The sequence below is a fragment of the Tachypleus tridentatus genome, chromosome 7 (assembly GCF_004210375.1).
Source record: "Tachypleus tridentatus isolate NWPU-2018 chromosome 7, ASM421037v1, whole genome shotgun sequence".
Classification (NCBI taxonomy): Eukaryota; Metazoa; Arthropoda; class Merostomata; order Xiphosura; family Limulidae; genus Tachypleus; species Tachypleus tridentatus.
Window position 1 is genome coordinate 15,903,580 of NC_134831.1, and position 25,807 is coordinate 15,929,386.

The 25,807-nt window shown below is 33.8% G+C and overlaps 1 protein-coding gene across 1 annotated transcript; it reads right to left on the minus strand.

Annotated features, from left to right (window-relative positions):
* Window positions 1–2,363: 2,363 nt before the first annotated feature.
* Window positions 2,364–15,507, minus strand: LOC143255193 (uncharacterized). Its single transcript, XM_076510463.1, has 6 exons — window positions 15,265–15,507; window positions 10,341–10,427; window positions 9,772–9,890; window positions 7,274–7,453; window positions 6,306–6,488; window positions 2,364–6,107 (listed from the first exon to the last, which is right to left on the minus strand). The coding sequence occupies exons 2-6, from the start codon at window positions 10,384–10,386 to the stop codon at window positions 5,931–5,933; spliced, it is 705 nt and encodes a 234-aa protein (XP_076366578.1). The 5' UTR covers window positions 10,387–10,427; window positions 15,265–15,507; the 3' UTR covers window positions 2,364–5,930.
* Between the last annotated feature and the right edge of the window lie 10,300 nt (window positions 15,508–25,807).

Below are 25,807 nucleotides of genomic sequence, written 5' to 3' on the forward strand. Positions count from 1 at the left end.
CCCACTAAGCATGCACTAAACATAGGAACTTTATAGTGTTACGATCATTCCCACTATTCGTTGGTAAAAAAGTAATTCAAGAGTTGTCGGTAGGTGGTGATGACTCTCCCTGCTAAATTAAGAATGGCAAGCTTATATAATCCTCGCCGAATTCAAAATAAACAAACCGTCAAAAATGTCCCACCACTAGTGACATAGCAATGTTTCTGCGGACTTACAAGGCTGGAAACCGAGTTTCGATAAATGTGGTGGATAGAGCGAGATATCGCTTTTTGCTTAATTACGAGCCAAAATAATATATATTAATTAAAATTTATTAACCATTTTAAAAGTTTTTAAACACTAATTAGTTAGTAATCGTAGTCCTATCTGTAGTCCGGTTAAATACATAAACGTAACGTTAGGCTTAGCGAAATCACTACTTTGTGTTTTGCTTTTGGCTGCAACTCAATGTCATAAAAATTCTTAAATTACAGAAAATAAAAACAAAATAAACAAATAAGCATTAACATTCAACATAAACACCATAGTTGGCTTAAGAACAGTAAGATGATAGTTTTATTGCAATATAATATTTTACTGCAAGAGCATCTTCTCGTAGTGCAAAGGCCTGGAATGCCCTGTGATTAGATTGTTCGCATCGCAAACTATGGGTTTTGGGATCGAACGTGCTCGTACTTTCAGCCATTTAGCATTATAACGTGAAAGTTAATTCCACTATTCATTAGTGATGTCATCTAGCTGTCTCTCTTTAAAGCGAAGAATAATTAGAGCAGATAGTTTGTTTGTTTTGAATTTCGCGCAAAGCTACTCGAGGGCTATCTGCGCTAGCCGTTCATAATTTAGCAGTGTAAGACTAGAGGGAAGGCAGCTAGTCATCGCCACCTTCCGCCAACTCTTGGGCTACTCTTTTACCAACAAATAGTGGGACTGATAGAAACATTATAACGCCCTCACGGCTGAAAGGGCAAGGATGTTTGATACGACCGGGATTCGAACTCACAACCCTCGGATTACGAGTCGAACGCCTTAACATGCTTGACCATACCGGGCCAGAGCAGATAGACCACGGATCATTTTGAGCGAAATTCAGCAAAAAACCCAGATATGTAACTAGGTACCTATAGTGTTTTAAACTCATCTAAATATTATATCTCCCAGTAGCATATGGCATTTATTAACTCTAATATCTAAAGATTTTCAGTGTGAGAAGGTAACTTGAAGAAACTGTGCTAGTCTCGAGTTTTATTGAATATAAAGGAAAGGATAAAGAGGACTTATATGTGTATCATTGAACTATATGATAGGTACGTCTATACAATTCTTGTTTTTATTGATTGCAATATGATACTACTTATAAGGTCACAATGAAAAGTGGAAATTTCATTTAGTAGAATATTAGGGTGAATATTTTTATTATCTTTTCTATTCATTTATAATTAACTTATCAAAGGGGGAGGGACTACCACGCTCCTAAGTGTAGTACACTTAGGGTGGTGTGGGTTCAAGCACTTGGGTTCTTATCTCTTACTAACTTTGTTTTTCCATTGTTAACTTCTTTGATTTTTTTCTATTGGCGATTTGGAATATTGCTGAATTGTTTTGAATTTCGCAAAAAACTACACGAGGGCTATCTGCGCTAACTAGCACGTCCCTAATTTGGCACTGTAAGACTAGAGGGAAGAGAGCTAGTTATCACCACCTGCTGCCAACTCTTGGGCTACTCTTTTACCAAAGAATAGTGGGATTGACCGTCACATCATGACTGTCTAACCACCTGGCTATTGCTGAATACATTGTGTTCCTCTGATGCTATGTCTTTAACAAATAGCATAACTTTAATGTTGTGTTATATATATATATATATATATATATTCATGATCTTATTCCACATTCTTGTTTAGTTTTGTTACACCATAAGATAATAGATTTGAAAAAAACAGTAAATTATTATCGTGGTTGCTAATGCTGATAGTTCGTCTTTAGGTAAACAGTGTAGTTAAGTTTTATATAATATCTTTTTTGTTTGTTTGTTTCTCTAATTGTTTTTACTTTATCTATATATTCATGAATAAAATGTTATTTGCTATTACATTAAATTACCCTCACTTGAAAATGAATATCATTGGTGGTGTGTGAATATTGTTGACTTTATAAGTGAAATGGGTAACTTGGATGTATATTATGGTAACAATATTTTTACCTTGTTTCTCTTTGTTAATTTTTTGAAACATTTTTCGTTTCAAGCATTAAAGATTTCTAAAAATTATCTTATTCCATCAGGTTTTCTAGATGGTAAACGAATAGGAAAATAAAAATATCGATGCATATAAGAAAATAAACAAAAACAAAATATATCAATTATCTGACAGATAAAAGCGATCATCTTCATTGTAATTGCAGCTACTATATTCCACGAGACAACTTTATTGAAATTTTCTGAAAATTACACAAATTCAAAGTCAGACTGATTCAATCTCTTTTTTTTTTTTTAAATTTAACTGGACCAAGAAATACAGATATTGAAACAACTAACGTTTCTTTCATTATATAGTCTACACAATCATGTAATCACCTTCTTTTATTCAATATAAACAAAATTTTGAACCTAAAAAAAATCTATTTACTGAAGATTTCATTGTGAATGCATCATTTTAGCTCCGATAAACCTAAACAAATTAATTCTCAATGATCTGATCCGTTAATTATCAACATAAATATAGTATGCAAGCAAATGTTTTGCCTTCAGTTACATCTCTTACAAACATGGTTATATTTTGGACCAACGTCTTGAAATAATTAATTGAAAAATTAATCATTAAGTTGCTTCATTCCATGAATGCAGTAAATTTCGGGGGTTCGATTCCTACGGTGAAAGAGCGCATATTACCCATTATGTAACTATACACTCAAAACTGTTTCTTTCCACACATAACAGGTATATTACTAACAAAAACCAAGAGAGGCTTAGCTGAATGTTTGCCTTATATTTGTATCTGATATTCTTAGTAAGAGAAGGGTTAACTAAGTTTTAAAAGCTCCTTAAAAATCATCCCTCAACACAAATTATAAGATTCTGAAATGTTAACTTTACTGCTACCAATATCAGTATTAACGCACCAAAATAAACTTTGATTTACGTAAGGTGTTTTGTGTTTCTGTTTACGTTGAATGTTTTTATTTTTAACGTTTTTCAAGAATTTATTCAGAATAGTGTTATCACTTTCGAAAATTATTTTATATGCAACTTATTCTTAAATTTTGTCAGTTTATTATTTGTTCGAATTTAAGCACAAAGCTATACAATGGGCTATGCTCTGCCCACCAAGAGTATCGAAACCCGATTTCTAACGTCGTAAGTCCACACATATACTGCTATACAACTGGAGGGGTGCATTTATTATTTCAAACTATGAATATATCAGTATACTGGATATTTGTTCCTAGCTCGTAACTCTCAAACACGTTGACACCAATTAGAACGGTGAAAGATACGTCTTCGTTAAACTGTGAAAACTACAGTAAAGTTTGTTTCATATTTAAACAATATGCATGTACTCAGGAGTTATTGAGTAATACTGGAAACTTAAAGATAATTTTTAAAAATATCATACTATAAAAAGTAGCTCTGATAATTTTAAAATAAGTTATCATTAACTAAACAAAACTTTGAGTAATTTTCATAAACCAAAAAAAGCAGTAAGTATATGTTATGTTACTGTCTAGTCTCAAACACTGTTTGTTTCTATACGATAACTAGATCAGGATATCTGTAGTGTCCACCACTGATTTAGCAGTGTAAATCCAAAGGTTTACCGCTGTCCCAGTAGGGAACAGTCTTGAAAACAGTGAATAATCCGATTTGCAATTTATTATTAAGTTTGTCTTAAAAATTGCACCTGCTATGTTTATTTGTTTGATTTAGTGCAAAGCTGTATAATAGTTTATCTGCGCTATAACCATCATGCGGAATCGAACCCAGATTTTAGCATTGTGACCCCGTAACTTTACTGTTGACCCCCTGTAGCACCAAGCTCTGACAGCCAAAAATGATGATAAGACAGAATCACACAGGATCTAAGCATTTTTTGTTCTCACGCGTAAATATTTATATCAGTTTTTAAACATTCTTAACATTAGCTCCAAAGCTGATTTCGTTTTAACTTCTCTAAGTAGCTGATGAATATTCGTGATCCAATAAAACAACAATATTAATAGGATTTAATCACGTGCATCACACAAAACTGGACAAATAAAGATGAGGTTTGACAAACTGTTGGTAATTAAATCGTGCTTTGCTTTAGTAACACTAGCATTCTCTGAAGCACACGATGTAACACATTTTTGTTGAAAGTACTACAAAATAAAGGAAAGTAAATTAGTAATATTTGTTAAAGATATAATACATGAACAACTGTAAGTATATAATTTAAGAAACATGTTCCCTTATTTTCGAGCTCACATATTTCTCAAAATTTGACTTCATATGTAAAAAAAATTATTTTGGATAACGCATCGAGCAAATTGTATTAAAGGTCCACTTTAATGCCAGAATTTTGGGATACCCTGCGTATGCTTAGGATTAATGTAAATTTCAAGGAAATATTTTCCTTGAAAAACATTAGTTTCATGTAACATTATATTATATATATATACGTTTATGTACGTTGATACGGGTTGGAAGCAATCGTAAAATTAAAATGTCGACTAACCTTTTTTATTTCTATTGTATATATAGTTTTCAATGTAGCCAAGCGGTATAAGAAATAAAGCGTAAACACGAAAAAATTGCTATGTCTTGCAACAACTGGTATTACGTTCTCAAGGACAAGATTCAATGGCCTCATGTGAATCAAACGATGCTATTGTTTGAAATGTTTACAAACGTGTTCAGAACATTCCAAGCTTTAATGGGAAGTAAAGTAGGTTTGGCTTTGAATATAAACACCTAAAGATTGGTTAATATGCAATATTTATAACTCACTATCTACCAGCAAGCTAACAAAATCCAATATATCTTACATTGCAAAACGATGGTTAACATTCCAGTGAAGAGTTTTCAACCCCATCTGCCGGACTATTATCTTCAGCTTTATATTTCTCGTCCCCTGTTGTTTCCTGCGCTGTTTCTTCTGATATTTTTTATTCTAGAGCAGATCCTGTTGTTCCTTCTGCCTGTGATGCAGAAGTATCTGTTGTTTCCGGTTGTAGTCCTACTTCTTCTGGTTGTAATTCAGCGTCCTTTATTATGTCCGGTTGTAGTCCTACTTCTTCTGGTTGTAATTCAGCGTCCTTTATTATGTCCGATTGTGGTGCAACTTCTTCTGGTTGTACTACAGAATCCGCTGTTGTATCTGATTGTGGTGCAACTTCTTCTGATTGTACTACAGAATCCGCTGTTGTATCTGATTGTGGTACAACTTCTTCTGGTTGTAACTCAACATTCATTGCTGTGTCCAATTGTGATGCAACTTCTTCTGATTGCGCCATAGACTCTGTTGCTGTATCTGATTGTGGTGCAACTTCTTCTTGTTGTAACATAGCATTCACTGCTGTGTCTGATTGCAATGCAAAGTCTTCTGGTTCTGGTTGTAACTCAGCAGCTGTTGCTGTGTCCAGTTGTCGTTCAACTTCTGTTTGTGGTTCAGTATCATCTGTTGTGACTGTTTCTGAATTAGTCTCTTGTTGTGGCGCAACATCTTGCATAGCTTCAGATTCTGGTGCAACTTCATCAGGCTGTAGCAAGGTATATTCTGCAGTTTCAGTTCCCTGTTCTGAAGAAACTTCTGGCAAAGCACTTTCGGTTGTTTCTGATTCTGGTGCTGATCCTTTTTCTTCTTCAGTTTGAGGTAAGATACTTGTTGTTTCCAATGTCGATGAATTTTCTTGCGTTTTATCTGATTTTGGTAGAGTTTCGTCAGAAGCATGTTCTACTCTTGCTTCTGGTTCGGATATTGGCTCTTCTGCTTTCCCGTTTCCGGCTGATCTGTTAATGATTCATTTTCTGGTTTTTCTATCTCTATTATAGGCTCTTCAGCTGTAGGCTCATCTACTGGATGCAATGCTGGTTGGTCATCAGATTGAGGAGAAGAAGGTTGCACTGGACTCTGGAAAAGTTAATTATATCATGTAATATTCAATGGAAAAAATTGATATATTTGTCCAAAATAAAGTAACATAAATGAAATTACAACAAATTGTTCCTGAACCATTTGCAACAATAATCGATAAGATAGAAAAGAAAGACATTTCTGCAATGTATCAAAGTAAAGAACAAAGAATACAACATGCTTGATTTTTCCTACCGTTTCTTCTGTATCATTTTCAGAGGCAGGGAAAGAGATAATTGGACAAGGCTCCTGTTCTACGAGATGTTGCTTTTCCGTTTTCATTTTCTCTTGATCACCTTCTGGTTTATAGTTAACATTTTCTGTGGAACTAATCTTTGACGCAGCATTTGATTTCCATTCCAATTTTCGAGATTCGATCTTAAGAGAAACACCCCTCTTTATATAAAAATCACGAAATGGTACAGGTTAATTAATTATTTCATCTAAAAATTAATGAAAGATTTTAACTGTGATATAAATTTCAATTATATTTTAAAGGTATTTGTTTAAAAGAATCTGTTGGATACATTGATATAGTTTGTAGTTAAAACATGGCTAATACAATAATTAAATTCACAAACTTTCGTAGGAAAAAGCTACAGCAAATAAAAATAAATAGGTACTAAATCACTCAGTTTATCAGTTGAAACCGTCTGTTATTCTTTAACTTGTTATAAATAATTTAAAAAGAATTAACGTCTACTTTTCACATTCACTATACTCATTTGGAATGCTCCATCGTTTGGTTTTTTTTTAATTTCCTTACAAAGTATTGAACTGAGAACTTTGCGATGCGTCATTCAAAGGTTCGATAGTTAATTTTAATCTAATAAAAACACTTAATTGATAAGCAACATAACGAATTATAACCCTGCCAATTTCAAATTGCACTTCTTGGAGCTGTTTCAAATATTCACAGTAGGACATAACGCCTTAATATTTCGACTGTCATGGAGGGGTTGAGCTGTAATACACAATCATACATATTAAGAAATCTTTTCTTCAAACATGAATTCTATTTTTTTGAAACACGTTTGCTGTGGTAAAAATATTTTAAGTTTATCGATATAAGGTATATTTTATTTAAAGGTTTCTCCCCCACCCACCCACATGATTGTTACCGATTTAGCATTTGTCTTTTAATTAAACATTTAAGCTCCTACCTTAACGTGACCTCCACCTGGGGTATAAGTCAGATTTTTAGCTCCTACTTTAGGTTTCACATTCCATTCTATCTTTTGAGTGGTAATTTTCTTTCCTCCACCGCCAGGTTTATACGTAGCGTTGTCCAATGATCTCACCTTTGATTCAGCAGTCCATTCTAATTTTTTTGTCACCACTTGCTGTAAGAGAAACATGCGATAATTAAGTAATTTTGCCAAATATGTCTGTCATTTGAGGGTAAAAATATTTTCGAAAGCACAACAAACTCTGGAAAAAAAGGAAGTTTAAGCTGATAAATCCCTGATTTAAAAATTTTAATCTCTACTTTTACAAGAGACGTTCATCCTGTTGTAAAAGTGTGGTGTGAACGACATTTGTGTGTTAGAAGCTAGTTGTAATCAAGAAGTATTGTTAAGCCTAATCATTATATAGTTTTATAACACTTATAAGAAATTTGTAAACCCACGTTACTTATATAATCGGTGGCCCGGCATGGCCAGATGGTTAAGGCATTCAACTCGTAATCTGTGGGTCGCACGTTTGCATCCCCTTCACACCAAATATGCTCGCTCTTTCATCCGTGGGGACGTTATAATGAGACGGTCAATCCCACTATTCGTTGGTAAAAAGGGTAGTCCAAGAGTTGGCGGTGGGTGGTGAGGACTAGTTGCCTTCCCTCTAGTCTTACACTGCTAAATTAGAGAAGACTAGCGCAGATAGCCCTCATGTATTTTTTGCGCGAAATTCAAAAACAAAGAAACAAACAAACATATATAATCTCCGTCTTTGTAAATACCCTGCAAGATATAAATTTCCCATCGAACAATGTGGAACTTTTAAGTTCTGTCAAAACTCTTCACTTTTGAAGATTAACTTTGCAAGACCAAGCACTCACGCTGAACTTGTGGCCTTAGGTTTAGTATTACTTTGTCCGTTCCAGAGATTTCATATGTTTCCTTTAGGATATGATAATTTTAATCCATTATATTCAACAGTTACAATATATATACATTGAAAAGCTGTGTATTAACAATGTGGTTTGTGTTTTACTATCGCGTACAACTTTGTCCTGTAACATAAATTTTCCTGTTGCTTTATAACAGATTCATTTTAAATTATATAATCATGTTATCAGAAAAACACTCATTCACCCACATTAACTTTCTTGTTATTGTTATTAAACAAGCGACTGAAAACGAAACATTAATTAAACATCAAATCTCTGTTGTTGTTGGTTTTTCAGTAAAAAACCGTAATAAAGCAACAAATATTGTCGTGTGAAAACCCTCTTGTTGTTATTTCTTTAAATAGGGAAAGTGTAATAGAGTGAAAATCCGTGAAACTCTACCAAAAGGAACACAATAAAGCTAACCTTGCTATCACACTGATATAAAGGTAAGATGACTCAAGAACATAATAGTGTAATCTTAGCAGTTGTAATAATCTATACAAATGGGTTTACATAAAGTTTAAAAATATTAGTCAATGCAATATTAATTTTAATTAATGTTAAGTTTTACTTACAAAATGTTTTTTTACAAAATCAGGACAACACGAAGAATCGAGTTCTTACTTAGAAACGTAATGTATAAGATATAATCATGTTGTTTCTCTGTATAATGCTCATAAAATGCAAACATTGATTTTATTCATTTCTTTATTGATCAAATTTTAGTCGTTTGGAACTTCTTCTTTGAATAAAAAACATTTTCGAAGTGAAATTATTACAAACTACTAGAAAAATACATTGCAGTTAAGTTTCTTCTTTTAAAAAGGAAATAGTAATTTTTAATCCGTGATGATGTGAAAATCCACTTGTAGAGAAAAGTATATATGTAAAACGGCTGGTATGAATAGAGAAAGCACTATGTAGAGGAGCGAACAACGTTTTCACATATATAGTAATTTTTTAGTATCTCAAAATCTGTTAAAATCGCTACAGGCGTATAAAACATGATACAATTATTCAAATACAACAGAATATCCACTGTTTTGTTCATTACAGATTACCATATACTTGTGTAGTACACCAATAAACGTAATAAACACAATTTTTAGGCCATAAACAAAACACATAAACATGAAACAAATTACGCTGCATACTTTTAAAAAAGGATCCTGGGGTACAAGCTACAACATGGGATTATAAAATGTATTCTAGGTTTAGGAGGTGACTGAGGATGTAGGACCCACATTGCGGTGGTAATACACCGTCTATCAGTCTTAACCCCCAATTCGCTAGTCTTGCATAGTCTCACAGACTTATAATGCTAAAATTTGGGATCGATTCTCCCATGACGGATAGAGGGCAGATACCCTATTTTGTAGATTTGTACTGAAAAAAACGAAATTATTTTCTGTCATAATTACGTCATAACAGATAGAATAAACTATATTTTATCAGAACTAAAGCAGGTGAAACATAAAGAAATATTTACAACTGTTTTTGAAAATAGTATCTGTGTAAAACATACTACTCGAAACTGTATTTTTTTACCTTTTTTTCTCCTCCAGCAGGTTTATATTTAATGTTATCGAGAGATCCGATTTTGGAAGTTACGTTCCTTAGGTTTGGCATTGGCGCTTGACCAATAGGTGCTTTAATCGGTGGTAATCCTGTAATTGAAAATACCAATGAATGATGTGTAAGAATTGTTAATAACATACACAATACTAAAAAGATAATGGGAATGTATACAACGAAAAATCAGGTTTCGTAAAATATTTATGTATTTACCGTTTTTCAAATTTGTGTCAAGTTTGTGTGCGTTACAATAAAGCTCTTGTACAAATTCGTTAGAAATGAAATAAACACGTTCTTGACATAAAACGGGTTTATGGCCTCGGTTAAAGCGCTGTGTTGTAAAATATAATCACAATTTTGCATTTTGAGTCTCGTTTGCAAAGATGCTTCTTCTAAGTATAAATTTGTTTCTAAATGTTCATAAAACAAAATTAATTTCGTATTAAATTTGTAATATTTATATCAAGTAAAATTACTCGTATTGCTGCCAATAAAATTTGTAACACTTTGATATCAACATCATGAAAAACAAAATAACTTACGTGCAGGAACTTTAGTTGGTGAATGAACGCCGTTTCGTAGAGGCATTTTTAACTTTGTTTACTGACTTAATGTTTTAAGTCGTGATGCTGGGTAAAAAAAACAACAACAACATAAATCACAATTAAATGAAACTCTCTCTTATCTACCATTTTTCTTGAATCAGACTATAGTTATAAATGTGATTTATTTTTTATCTGGGCTACTCAAAAGACTGACTAACCTAGTGTGAAAATATTTAATTTCAATAACCTTACCAAACTTGAAATAATGTTATACAGTGTAAATGTTATAAAATATATCAATTTTTTACAACACTTTAACTGAAATACGGTAGAATAATTATTCTAAACTAACTCTTGGTTGGTAGATGTTTGTGTATATACACAAATCGCTCAGGTAATTGAAATCAGAGATTGTAACAAAGAAACAGCTAAACAAAACACTGAAATAAAATAAGACCCGGCATAAGCAGGTGGGTTAAGGCATCTGAGGGTCGCAGATTCGAATCCCCTTCGCACCAAATGTGCTCGCCCTTTCAACTATGGGGGCGTTATAATGTGACTATTCGTTGGTAAAAGAGTAACCCAAGAGTTGTCGGTAGGTTATGATGAGTAACTGTCTTTCCTCTTGTCTTACACTGTTAAATTAGGGACAGCTAGCAGAGATAACCCTCGTGTAGCTTTGCGCGAAATTAAGAAAAAACAAGCAGTCGTTACTGGAACCAACTAAACACTGTACTTACAGTTAAATGATCGTTTGTATTGGGCAATATACAACACAAAGTGCCCCGACGAGTCAGAAGTCAATTTATAGACTTATAACCGTAATACAACTTATATATAATTATCAGAATGCGCATGTGTTAATTTTCATTGAGTCTTTATAAACATTATTTTCTCAAAATTTACCAACCATCAACCAAGCCTATTAAACAGTCTAGCATAGCCCGATGGCTTGGGTTTTCGACTTGCAGTTTGTTGACAAAAGAGGAAAACAAGTGTTGGCGATGTGTGCTTTTAATTAGCTGCCTTCCCTCTGGTCTAAAAGGAAAGAACAGTGCAGATAGCCCTCGAGTATCATTACGCGATATTCGAAAAACATACACTCGAACTAAAATATAATAATATATTTACATAAAGTGATTATATGGTACAATTCTAAGTATAAAATGATTTTAAAGTAATTATTTTCGACCATATTTGTACACAGTTTTTATGGTACTCCAGAAGATTGGCTTAGAAGGTAAGTTCGGATGTTAATTGGCCTATCTGCATCGTTGAATTTCCTTTAATGAGTCAAATGCTATATTCTATTTATTTTTGTCATTGCTCTCTATCACCACAAAGTGCTGCATTTGGCTGGTTTTGGTTTTATTTTTGTATAGCGGAAGCTGTGAAATATAACTCGGTAATGCTTACTTCTATATCTGAAACGAGTTTTACGTTATTGAATTTAAACTGTTTTCGATACAGTAATTCGATTATTTCTCAAGTTTTCCGGTGACTCAATGACAGGTTTAAGAGATAATAACGCTAAAATTCGAGGTGCGATACTCGTGGTAGGCAATACAGGTGTAGCTCATTGAGTGTTGCTTTTATGTATTATTATTCATTACGTTATAATTAGTGTCATTAGACCTCTTGTATTACGTTATCTCAATCAAATAAAAGCTATGACTTTAAGGAAGTTAATGTGTGGTTTATGTATGTGCTTTGCTTGTAGAAAAGCCATAACAGGCTATCTGCTGTGTTCAACAAGGGGAATCGAACATCTGATTTTTAGGCCTTGTAAATCCGAAGACTTACCTCTCTTCCAGCGGAGGAATAAAAGTTAATGACATAAACTATATATTGACAGCTCATTGTTGAAATATATATACATATATTGTGATTTCTAAACCTTCACTGTGTGTGTGTGTGTGCTTTCTTATAGTAAAGCCGCATCGGGCTATCTGCTGAGCCCACCGAGGAGAATCGAACCCTTGATTTTAGCGTTGTAAATCCGTACACATACCGCTGTACTAGCGGGGGGCAAACCTTCACTGACTCGCTCTTTAAAACATATTATATAATATAAGTTAGATCTGTTATTACATCTTTCAAGTTCACTGGATTAATATTTTATGATAAATTTATAATCTTTACATTAAAAACAATGGTTGAATTAAAAATTATATTTGTTTTTCTTCCTGGAGGAAATATTTACGATTGGTATTTGGGTCTGAAATCTCATACAGCAAGTCTGTATACGACTAAACACTTTTGCCACTGACCATATCCTCACTTTTGCTCAGGTTTTCGAAACAATCTGAAGGTGCTAAACGACACTCGATCAATGCTAATAATAATTACTTAAACATGTTGTTTAATTTGTTTAACTACAGTCTTTAGATGAAATATATACTCTCAGACTTACGTCAGTGTGTTACTCTTAAAAACTCCACGATGAAAACCGAATACGTCAATATTCAAAACTACTTATAGCTGCGACATCTAGCGGTGGTATGCAAAGCTCTATTTGCATATCTCCAACGTTAGAACGTTAGAAACTCTTGGCGTGACTTTAGCGATAGGACTAAATACAGATTGTTTGAACAACTGTTTTTAGAATGAAATGTTAGAGTTTTTTTTAAATACCTGCTTCGAAAATCTTAACACGTTAAATTAACCTACCAACGTTTAACATCATATATTTGGAAACAAATGTGCGTATTTGGTTGAGGAAAACGGAATGCATGCTTTCCACCAACTTTAATTTGTTTTCATATATTATGATTTTCCGTACTGTGTTAAACTGTAAAGTGGTATAGCAGAAATAAAAACTGCATAAACCAGTATTTTGGAAGCATATTGTTAAAAGTAAGTTGAAATAAAATGGATAAGTTATTAAACAAAAGTCGTCATACTTTATACATAAAGTAGTGTATAGCACTTGTAAACTAAGCTTCAGTAATTACAGAGAGGAGGCCATTTGAAAAACAAACGTGGAAAATGTCTTGTAAAGCTGTTCCATTTGTATTGAAATCAAATTCATTTGTGAAAACTGACAACTACCTAATTTACTATCTATTAATAAGTAGTACAACAAATTAAACTCTAAATGATGTAATAATGTATATAAGTTACAAAATGTATACAAACACGTATAATGAAGATCAACGTTTACCGGCGTAATTTAAATTAAACAAATTATAAGATTTGTATCTTACTACATCCAAGTTGTTTTTAAAGTAATCGTAACTGAAGGAGCAGCCATTTGTTGCAACCGTAGGTGTCTCAGTCGTAGCTACTATTTATCAAGTCAGTATTTTGCAAAATATATAACTCACACTTTTAGTAAAACATTTCAATATTTTGCACAAAACAAAACAAACAGATAATTCCCACTATTCATCAAATATTTCATTATTTTACACAAAACAAAACAAACAGATAATTCTCACTATTCATCAAATATTTCATTATTTTACACAAAACAAAACAAACAGATAATTCCCACTGTTCATCAAATATTTCATTATTTTACACAAAACAAAACAAACAGATAATTCTCACTATTCATCAAATATTTCATTATTTTACACAAAACAAAACAAACAGATAATTCCCACTATTCATCAAATATTTCATTATTTTACACAAAACAAAACAAACAGATAATTCTCACTATTCATCAAATATTTCATTATTTTACACAAAACAAAACAAACAGATAATTCCACTGTTCATCAAATATTTCATTATTTTACACAAAACAAAACAAACAGATAATTCTCACTATTCATCAAATATTTCATTATTTTACACAAAACAAAACAAACAGATAATTCCCACTATTCATCAAATATTTCATTATTTTACACAAAACAAAACAAACAGATAATTCTCACTATTCATCAAATATTTCATTATTTTACACAAAACAAAACAAACAGATAATTCTCACTATTCATCAAATATTTCATTATTTTACACAAAACAAAACATACAGATAATTCTCACTATTCATCAAATATTTCATTATTTTACACAAAACAAAACAAACAGATAATTCCCACTATTCATCAAATATTTCATTATTTTACACAAAACAAAACAAACAGATAATTCTCACTATTCATCAAATATTTCATTATTTTACACAAAACAAAACAAACAGATAATTCCCACTATTCATCAAATATTTCATTATTTTACACAAAACAAAACAAACAGATAATTCTCACTATTCATCAAATATTTCATTATTTTACACAAAACAAAACAAACAGATAATTCCCACTATTCATCAAATATTTCATTATTTTACACAAAACAAAACAAACAGATAATTCTCACTATTCATCAAATATTTCATTATTTTACACAAAACAAAACAAACAGATAATTCTCACTGTTCATCAAATATTTCATTATTTTACACAAAACAAAACATACAGATAATTCCCACTATTTATCAAATATTTCAATATTTTGCAAAAAACAGATAATTCACTCTGTTCATCAATTATTTCAATATTTTGCAAAAAAATACAAATAATTCACTCTGTTCATTAAATATTTCAATATTTTACAAAAACAGATAATTCTCTCTTTATCAAATATTTCAATCTTTTGCAAAAAAACAGTAAAAGCGCTCTTTTCGTAAAATATTTTGATATATCCTCGAAAACATTCAACCTTTCTTGTTAACCAAATATTTCATTATATTTGAAAACTGTTGAGTTTCTCTTGCTTGATTAGAAGTAAAATCGAAACCAAACTATAATAAAAGCACTCAAAACTATTTCAAAGCACTCTCTAGATATCAAGAGATAAATTTAAAACAGTTAATATATTATATACTAATCATGTAATCAAACATAAAGTGATTTTTTAATGACACAGTACAGCATAGTTAGTAAGGATACGATTTCTTTCTTACCTGAAGTTTTTAAGTGTACTTAATTATATATAATTAACGGCCAGTCTTAATGCGTTTGTTAATTAGTTGCTTTACAACAATATCTTCAAAGTTCAAAGATGTAGTAGATTACACTTCTAGTCAGCAGTCACAGTGCTCTTTGCTTTTTAAATCGAGTGTTTCGTTATAAACAGTGTATCATTTAACAGACGTAAGCAGAATGTGCCAGAGTTGTCCGCTCGGTGTATTCGACACAAGTCTCACTGTGCCACAACTGATCCGCTATTTTCTACAAAGGCATGCAGTGGCGCTGGCATTACAGGGAAATTTGCAAGGAATGTTGGGAGAAAATTATTCGTTGCTAAGTTACGACCTCGTTGCTAAGTTACGACCGTTTACGGGAGATAAGTTTGAAGTACTAAATAATTATTACTCATACTGAACCATAAAAACTGAAAGACTTAGTTGTCTGTAAACATAAGCAGAATATGAAAGCAGTAAAATATTACTAAAGTTGGGTAAGTGGTAAGTCGTTGACAAAATGGTTCCCTCCCACAAAGTTGATTGAATTTCTTTTAGATATTCAATTTGTGGCTTATGTAATATGGATTTTCTAATTATCATTCTTGCTATAAAAAGACAAGTTGTGGTTTAGCCTCACCAACAGTATTAAATGAACTCATTTCAATTTTATACGTCACCATCAAAGATTTTGTTTGTAGATACAACCTGAACCTTTAGTCAAAGGATAGTGGACTATCTCATTTCAAATATGTTACATATGTGAATATTAAGATATGGCTAATAAATACAAAAGCTAATATCTTTAGAAAAATATTTATATTACAGAAAGGATTATCAATTGTGTAACAAACCGAATTATGCAATTAGAATTTCATCTTTATAACTTTATTTTTGATATTATCCAATTTCAAGTTCAAATCGTGAAAACACTGGTAATTACTTAATGCATTCGAACTAATTCTGATATATCCTTCTGGTCCTCAATCATAATAGGAGCGGCTCGTCATGGTCAGGTGGTTTAGGCACTCTACTCGTAATCTGAGGGTCGCGGATTCAAATCCCCGTCACACCAAACATGCTCACCTTTTCAGCCATGAGGGCGTTATAATGTGACGGTCAATCCCACTATTCGTTGGTAAAAGAGTAGCCCAAGAGTTAGCGGTGGGTGGTAATGACTAGCTGCCTTCCCTCTAGTCTTACACTGCTAAATCAGAGACGGCTAGCGCAGATAGCCCTTGAGTAGCTTTGCGCTAAATTCAAAACAAAACAAACCAATCATAACAGCAGTTATAATACAAAGCCTGATAGTATTAATACGACAAATGTTAATAGTTGACTTACATCTCTCAAAATAATTCTTCTTTTTTACGATAATTAAGATATATATAACAGTAATATGTAACATTAAGTTACATATTCTATAATTAAAATTCATAATTGAATAACTATCAAAAGCTTAGAATCACCACACACTTAAATGGACCACAAAATATCTCTTACCAAAACAATATTAATAAAAAAAAATTAGGTTCACATTGCTTAAATTTCCTCAATTATTTGGGTTCATCTTTCTGAACGTCATTAGACATTTATTTACTTTATCACGAGTAGTTTTAAATACGTTTAAAATTTTCAAGAGGCATAGAGTCAACATATCTGCTAGTTGTTCATTTAGGTTCCACCAGTGGCGCAATACTAACTGAATTATGTCCGCTGCGAGGAACGAACCAGAATTCAGGATTCGTTCCTTGAAGTGGACATAATTCAGTTAGCCTAGCGTAGTTTTGAGCTTGAAATTTCGGTTCATTGAATTCCTTGTTATTCTTGATAATAATAAACCCATTTGATATAAAAATGTATCTCATAACGGCTGGTATGGGTAGTAACACTTTTATTGATAAACAGAGAACAACGTGACCTTCCTAGGTCATCTTCAGATTAACAAAGAGAAAGTTTGCTCTGCCCACCAGGGACAATGAAGCAAGTTTTTGGGCGTTATAAGTCCACAGACTCACCGCTCTTTTGCTGGAGGGAGGGGCGTTGCTCTAAGATCTACTCAACAGTTTCTTCAAAGCAACATACCTTTTCAGAAAAAAACAAGTTGCCTTTTTACTTGCATATTTATGTATGCTGTAAACACCAGCTTGCAAAATGTGTTGACAAAACAAAAAAAATAGGTTTTAAACATAATAATACCTACTGGTTTTCATATAATGTTCCCCCCTCCCAGTGGCACAGCGTCATGTCTGCGGACTCACACCACTAGAAACTGGGTTTCGACACCCGTGGTGGGCAGAGCACAGATAGTCTATTGTGTAGTTCTGTGCTAAATTCCAAACAATCAATCAATCAAACTATATTAAAGGTAAACAAAATACTTTGAAGAACAAGTATTTAATTTCTCGATAGGAATATCACGCCTTCCCCCCAAGTTGTACTAAAACAAAACGACATAGATATGATGACAGTACATTAGGGCGATTTGTTACTGAAAAAATACAAGTTTGGAATACAGTTTAAAATGTTTATTCTTGTTTCTTCTTAAACACAAAGAGTTACCTGTCCATCACGGGTATCGAAACGTAATTTCTACCACCATCAGTCCACAGACATATCGATGTACCACTAACTCATAAAACTTTGTAAGGTATTATTTATAGAACGAACTAGTTCTGTGAACTTCAAACAACGACAAGAATTGTTGGAACTGCTGGTCGAGCCCAAAATTTCAGACGAACAGGGTTTAGCATGTAGAATATAAAAATAGTCATTTGAATGGTTCATCCACAGAATTACAAATTGGAGTCCGGACCCCATCGGATTTTTAAATAGATATTTTTTCCGAACTATTTAAGCACCAAATTGTGGTTCCATGAATTCACACGCAGAACAGACGAATAAAAAAAAATCAAAATTACCATTAACCACGCTAATTCCGGTTAGGATTTCCTATGTTTTTTACATATAAAATGCGTGACTTTCCCTATTTCTTTACACTATATATATTTTTGTGTGCTTGTCGTTCATCACTGATCTATTCATTATTCTACTTGCGCTCGTATTCCAAGTGTATCGAAGCCCAATTTTTAGCGTTATAAGTTCCCACAGTTATAGCTAAGCCATCTGGTAGCTATTCGATATCAGGTAATACGGAGACTTTATTCTCTACGATACTAAATGGTTCATATACAGTACTGTAAGTTGTAGGTTGAATACACTAATACCTGTGTAAAACTTTGAATAAAAATTGGAAACAAAGTGTAAGTAAAGATAGGTTCTATAATGAAGTGTAAGTAAAGATAGGTTCTATAATAAAATGTAAGTAAAGATAGGTTCTATAATAAAGTGTAAGATAGGTTCTATATTTTCTCTTATTTTATCTGAAGGTACTTAAATGAAGTGTAATTTCGAAAACTTTAATAGTAGGTCGATAAAGTTGTTGACTTTCACGTTTCATGGAAGAGGATTTTTTATTCTGAGTTTCTTTCGAAAAACACAAGATGCTGACTTTAGCACTCATACAAATTTGAGATTCTATACTTACATATTTTCTGTAACTAGGTGAATCCATGTGGTCTTAATAAATTCGTAAATACAGATATATAGCAATGTCATGATATATGTATATATACATATATACCATTTAAAGAAATGAGGTTAATTTACATCTTTTTTGTTTATACAACAAATAAATTAAAATAATTTTACTCTAATAATGGTTATAGTTAATTTTTACCAAACATAAAATCTCAAATTGTCAGTCAGCGCTTCTGGTTGTTGGAATTTGACCTTCATGTTTGTTTCGTCGCTTTCCATTATCACGAGAAAGATCTGGTACCAAGTTTGTTGGCTACAAGACGTCACAACCTACTACCCAAGCAGAACCAAAAACAGCATGATACACCGCTGGTAATCAGACAAAATTATTAAAACATGTTATAGGGAAGAGTCAGGCAAATGTCAAAATGATTATGCGTGTAATTTTTAGTATGCAGAGCCCATAACTGCATTATAAGGTGCCACTGCTGGAAAGGGGATTAAATGAGGCATCTCAAACGTGTTTATATCTAATCTAATTTGATTGGGGTCATCGAGCTTCCATGATTAAAAGTAAGAGGAAATATTTATGTTCATAATAACCAGTTAATGTTTCGAAACACGTGTATAATGTTGTGGTAATCAAAATTAATATGTGGATTACGATTCGTAGTGTAAGACAAAATGCTGACTGATTGCTATATTTTTATTAATACTTTTGTGTGTTTATGAACAGAACTATCGTGTACTTACGTCCAAAAATTAAAGAGATCGAAAATGGCAAAATAATACACCAATTTCAGTCAACACCATGGTGTCTAATTTTCTCTATCTGTAGCAGTTTGCTAAGATGTATGTATTGACTACATATGGAATTTATACTGAAGCTAATACCACTTTATAAGAATAATATTTGAAGACTTATGTTGACTTTGGAATTACTTCCTTCATCGTCGGTCGTGTCCAGTCGGGTGGCAATTATTACTCACTATTTCCTTACATTAGAATTTCTTTTGTAATAGGCTTATGTGAAATATTGTTTGTTTGTTTGTTTGTTAATTTTACGCAGAGCTACACGTCCACAATTTAGCAGTATAAGACTAGAGAGAAGGCAACTAGTCATCACCACCCACCGCCAGTTCTTGGGCTACTCTTTTACAAACGAATAGAGGGATCGACCGATACTTTATAACGTCCTCACGGCTGAAAGGGCGAGAAAGTTTGGCCATGCCAGGCCTGTGTTAAAGATAATGGAGTCAATTGTAGGCTACAAATCTTCCGCAGACACTCCCATATACATGGATTTTGACTTCCAGGACAATATTTAAGCACATCAGGAGATCATGACCTATCAGTGATTGAATAGGGTTGATAAAATTTCTGTTTCATCAAACAGGAATTGAAGGTAACGAAGGCTCATTATCTTGCTAACTGTAGCAAGAAATGTATCCAACTTTATGTTTGTTGTATTTTGATTGTTGATCTTTTATTTTTTTTTGTTTAAGAGGTCGGAGATATTTTTTTTTCTAACCGTATTATACGCTTTGCGAAAGAAGACAATTTGTTCTGGTTGATTGAAGATGTAGTTTTTTAACCTCATTCTTAACTAAAAGCTTTACTCTACGAGTTTTTCAGCTTTCATCGAGGACACTGAAAACTCAAAATATCGGGACCTTTAATTCTGTGTCCGGCATAGCCAGGAGCTGGATTCACGATCTTAAGGTCGCAGGTTCGAATCCCTGTCACACCAAACATGCTCACCCTTTAAACAGCTGGGGTGTTATAATGTGACGAACAATACTACTATTCTATGGTTTGTTTCGTTTCGAATTTCGCGCAAAGCTACATGAGGAATATCTGCTCTAGTCATCCCTAATTTAACAGTGTAAGGCTAGAGGGAAGGAAGCTAGTCATCACCACCCACAGCTAACTCTTGGGCTACTCTTTTACCAACGAATAGTGGAATTGACCGTCTCGTTATAACGCCCCCATGGCTGATCATGTTTGGTGTGCCGAGGATTCGAACCCGCGAACCTCGGATTATGAGTTGAGTGCCTTAACCACCTGGTCATGCTCAGTTAGTCTTAGCTTTAGGCCCGACATAGCCAGGTTGGTTAAGGCGTACGACTCGTAATCTGAGGGTCGCGGGTTCGAATCCCCGTCGCGCCAAACATTCTCGCCTTTTCAACCATTGGGGCATTATAATGTGACGGTAAATCCCACTATTCGTTGGTAAAAGAGTATTCTCAAGAGTTGGTGGTAGGTGGTGATGAATAGCTTCCTTCCCTCTAGTTTTTCACTGCTAAATTAGGGACGGGTAGAGTAGATATCCTCGAATAGATCATTGCGAAATTCAAAACAAACCAAACCTTTGATCTAACTGTTTAATGATTTTTAAGTACAGAATTCCCGAACTAGTTATCAAATATTCTTGGGGTATAAACAACAAATTATATTTTGGTAGCCACCTGCCATTGACTTGCTTTTGTCGTATGATGTCAATGCCCAAGATCCATGCGTCTATTGCTGATGAAAGTTACGCAATTTCATTGCGTTTGTTCAATCTTGTTTTATGTTTGTCTAGTCGATTAACTTCAAAGGCTGATGACCGAAATATTTTTCTCAGAAACATGTGCATGTGCATTTTATACTTTTCTATATACTTCACTGTTACTCAATTGTATTTTGTTACGCTACAACCGATAACGGTTTGATAGCTATTTGCACGCGAGGGAGATATTTTTGTAAAACATAAGTGGTATTTTGAAGGTCGTCTGTAACTATTAGAAAGGAAAAAAAAGGTCGATAAACTTTGACAATTGAGAACTTTCGTGGTGAAAGTTTTAAGTCATGCAAACAATAAAAAATCATTGAGACTGTTCAAAGTGACTGAAAAGCAGTGACACTGGAAATGGCACGTGATAGCTGAATAGAATATCGAACAAATAAGAAACATAAGAATAAGCCCTTATTGCGTGATTGTTTCATTGGAAGTGAAGTGGTTACCAGGAGATTTTGTAGACAAGAAACGTCTGGCGTGTTTAGCACGTGGCTTAAATTATTCGCTGCCGTGAAAAGAATAAATTTTAAAACGCAAGATCAGGTTTTGTGAAAGTTAACGTAAAAGTTATGCGAGTCAGGTATAATGCATGGGCATAGTACATATATATATACATATCTTCACATAAATACAGAGAAATAATATTAATTTACTAGAAATATATTTTCATGTGTTTTAGTGTCAGTGACATTACGAGTGTTAAGGTTAATTTGTTAGAAATCATAACAAATATTGGGCGTGACCTAATGATTAGCATACCGAGATGTGGATGAGAATACGCTTTGGTTTGTTTTGAATTTCGCGCAAAGCTACACGAGGGTTCTCTGTACTAGCCATCCCTAATTTAGCAGTGTAACACTAAAGGGAAGGCACCTAGTCATCACCACTGACCGCCAACACTTGGGTTACTCTTTTACCAACGAATAGTGGGATTCGTGATGTCGAGAAACCCACTTGTAGAGAAATATATTTGTAAAAACGGCTCGTTTGGGTTGAGAAAATATTTTTTACGTAGAGGAGTGAACAACGTTTCGACCTTCTTCGGTCATTGTCAGGCTCACAAAAAATGGGATTGACTGTAACATTGTATCGCCCCCACGGCTGAAAAGGCGAGTATGTTTGGTGTGATAGGGATTCGAATCCACTAAGTTCAGATTACGAGCGAAGCGCCCTAATCACCTGGCCATGCTGGACTGAATACATCCTGTACCTTGAGTTCTGAGTGTAGCATAAAAGCAATAGAAATTCAGGTTTTTCAATTGAAATCCTGCTAATGCCCTTGACTTGGTATGGGCTGTTGACTAGCTTATTTTCCTCTGGTATATAGTTCAATCTTAGGATCGGTTGTACTTGAACTTTAAGGGTCTCTTACTTTTCCCCTTAGTTTACGTGTTACGTAAAATTCCCTTCAAGCTAAAAATGTCACTTTTTACAACCCACACCCAAGTCCGATAAAACGTTTAGCTTTCTTGATGCTAGTTTATGTTCATGCGAAGTACAAAATTATAAATTATTCCGGTGTTAATTAATATTTTACAAGTGTGTGCTCTTCAAATATTTTCTTGTTTTTTTATGATAAAAAGAAATGTTTAATTTGCACTGCCCTACGTTTAGCACATGCTGACGCATCATTACCAGTATTTTCTACGTTTAATGTATCAGACAGTATTACAAGTACTCGAAAGTGTATTTGTTTGTTTAGAATTAAGCTCAAAGCTACAAAAATGGGCCCTCGATGCTACGTCCCCACTGGTATCAAAACCCGATTTTTAGCGCTGTGAATTCGTAGACATACCATTGTGCCACTGGTGGGCGATTTTGAAAGTATAATGAATTATCTGTTTACCACAGACATCCTTCGGTTTATACTGATAGTGAAGAATTATGGCTATAGATTTAGTTCTGTGCTGAACACGTAACTCATTTGGACGAATCTTAAACTACAGTTAATTTGTACGCGTAGTTCTTGTAGTTGATTCAATTTATAACTATAAAGGTACTTGCTTTAAAGGTAGTCAAAGTGCTTCGTAGAGGCCACTCTTTGCGTGACTGAGTAGGAACATACCTAAAAAATAATATCATTGCATATATATGTGCATTAGACTTAGCAAGAATAAGACAATGAAATACCAGATGTACTTGAAAACTATTCATAGAACTAATAAAATAAAACGGCTTCCTTTCAAATTCCCTTTTAGATGTTTCACTTGTAGTTTATCCAGACAATAAATTAAAACTCAAATGTTCTCATTAAAATAAAAAACACATCTGCTCATGAAATATTCCGAAACCTACTTCTGCAACTGACTGTATGGAGCGCAAATTACATAGAACTCCACTACAACGTTTAAGAAAATAGTTTAACTTAAAATATAGAGTTAACGTTGATGTCAACTTGCAACGAAAACAGTGTAACTAAATGAGTATTAACAAACTAGAGATGTGATGGTGTGTTTTAAAATAAATAATAAAAAATAATTGTGTGAAGTAAAATAAATTATGATAATATACACTGCTGGCCAAAATCTTAAGGCTAATGAACGTGAATAAAAAATATTCATTTTGGGTTGTTAGACTCAACCACTTATTTGAGTAGAGCTTCGAAAGATGAAAACTTTTTAGCATTTAATAGAAAAAATACCAAAAAGAAGTCCTAAACAAGGTAGGAAATGCCCAACAAGAGGTCTCAGTAGTGAGTTGCACGGCGAATAACATCAAACATTCGCTTTGTCATGGTCAGTATCAGCGTTTGCAGAAGGCTGGTTGGAATGTTATTCCAAGTGGTGAAGATGGCTTCACGAAGATCATGCACTAATTGGAATTGACCTCAATTTCTATAGACTTCCCTTTCCAACCTCCCTCCAACATTTTCAATGGGATACAGTTCGAGCAAACACGCTGGATGGTCCAAAAGAATCACGTTATTCGCCATGAAAAAGTCCTTTATCCTGCGGGCATTGTGGATTGCAGCGTTGTCCTGCTGAAAGATCCAATCAATTCCACACAAGCGAGGGCCTTCAGTCAATAAGGATGCTCTCTCCAACATGCCAATGTAGGCAGCTACTGTTTGACGCCTCTGTGAAACCTGAATCTCAATTGTTTCATGGAAGGAGAAAGCACTCCAGATCATGATGGAACCTTTTGCACTGTGTCGTGTAGAAAATGTCTTTCTGGGATATCCTTATCATGCCAGTAACGTTGGAAGCCATCTGGACCATCCAGGTTAAATTTTTCTCATCAGAGAACAAAACCTTCGTCCACTTTTTTACGTCCCATGTTTGGTGCTTCTCAGCAAAGTTTAACCGAGTTGTTTCGTGGTGTGGAAGGAGGCGTGGCCTTTGAAGACGTTTACGGTTTTTAAAGCCTTTCTCTCGTAGATGCCGTCTTATTATTCTTGAGCTGCATTCCGCGTCCATAAGGGCCTTAATCTGGTTCGACGATCGGCTGCTGTCTTGCCGGACAACCTGTCGAATTCTCTTGCTCAACGCCGACGAAATTTTCTTGGGCCGACCACTTAAAATTCTCGTTCCGTATCACTCAGGGTCTTTTAAGAAATTTTCAATAACAGTTTTACTACGCCAAATCTCACCAGCGATGGGACCTTGAGAGAGACCTTGCTTTTGCAGATCGACAATTCTGCCACGTTCAAACTCTGTCAACTTTTTAGCCTTTGCCATGGTTTTACCCAATGTAACGCAGGAGATGTCAGTGGGAGATGTTGACAACGCTAATGCTTGAACACAAATGACTAAATTTCGTTACGTGTTTACCGATTAACGCTTTATTTCACTATGGTCTTAAACTTTTGATTAGTATTTAGGTTAATTTCATAGTGTTCATATTTTCCCTATTAAATGCTAAAAGAGTTTTTTATATTTTCTCTTTTCTTATTTTCATCTTTCGAAACTCTACTCAGGGATGCGGGTTTGCGTCCCCGTCGCACCAAACATGCTCGCTTCTTCAGCCGTGGAGGCGTTATAATGTGACTATCAATCCCACTATTCGTTGGTAAAAGAGTAGCCCAAGAGTTGACTAGCTGCTTTCCCTCTAGTCTTACACTGCAAAATTAGGGACGGCTAGCGCAGATAGCCCTCGAGCAGATTTACGCGAAATTCTAAAAAAACAAAACAAACAAAATCGAAGCTCTATTCAAATAAGTGGTTGAGTCTAACAACCCAAAATGCATATTTTTTCTTTATGCTCCTTGGTCTTAAGATTTTGGCCAACAGTGTACGTGTGGAATCATTTCACGTATAAATAACTGAGAAAATAAAGCATTCGTTAAACTATTAAGAGCTTAAGTGAACTTATAAGTAAACATTGATTGTGGAACTTAATAAGAGATTTACAAACAAAATCTCTTGTTCATAATAATTTAGAAAATTTATATGAAACAGACTGAGCTTTTGACACTTATTTGTTTTGCCAGATATTTCATTAAAT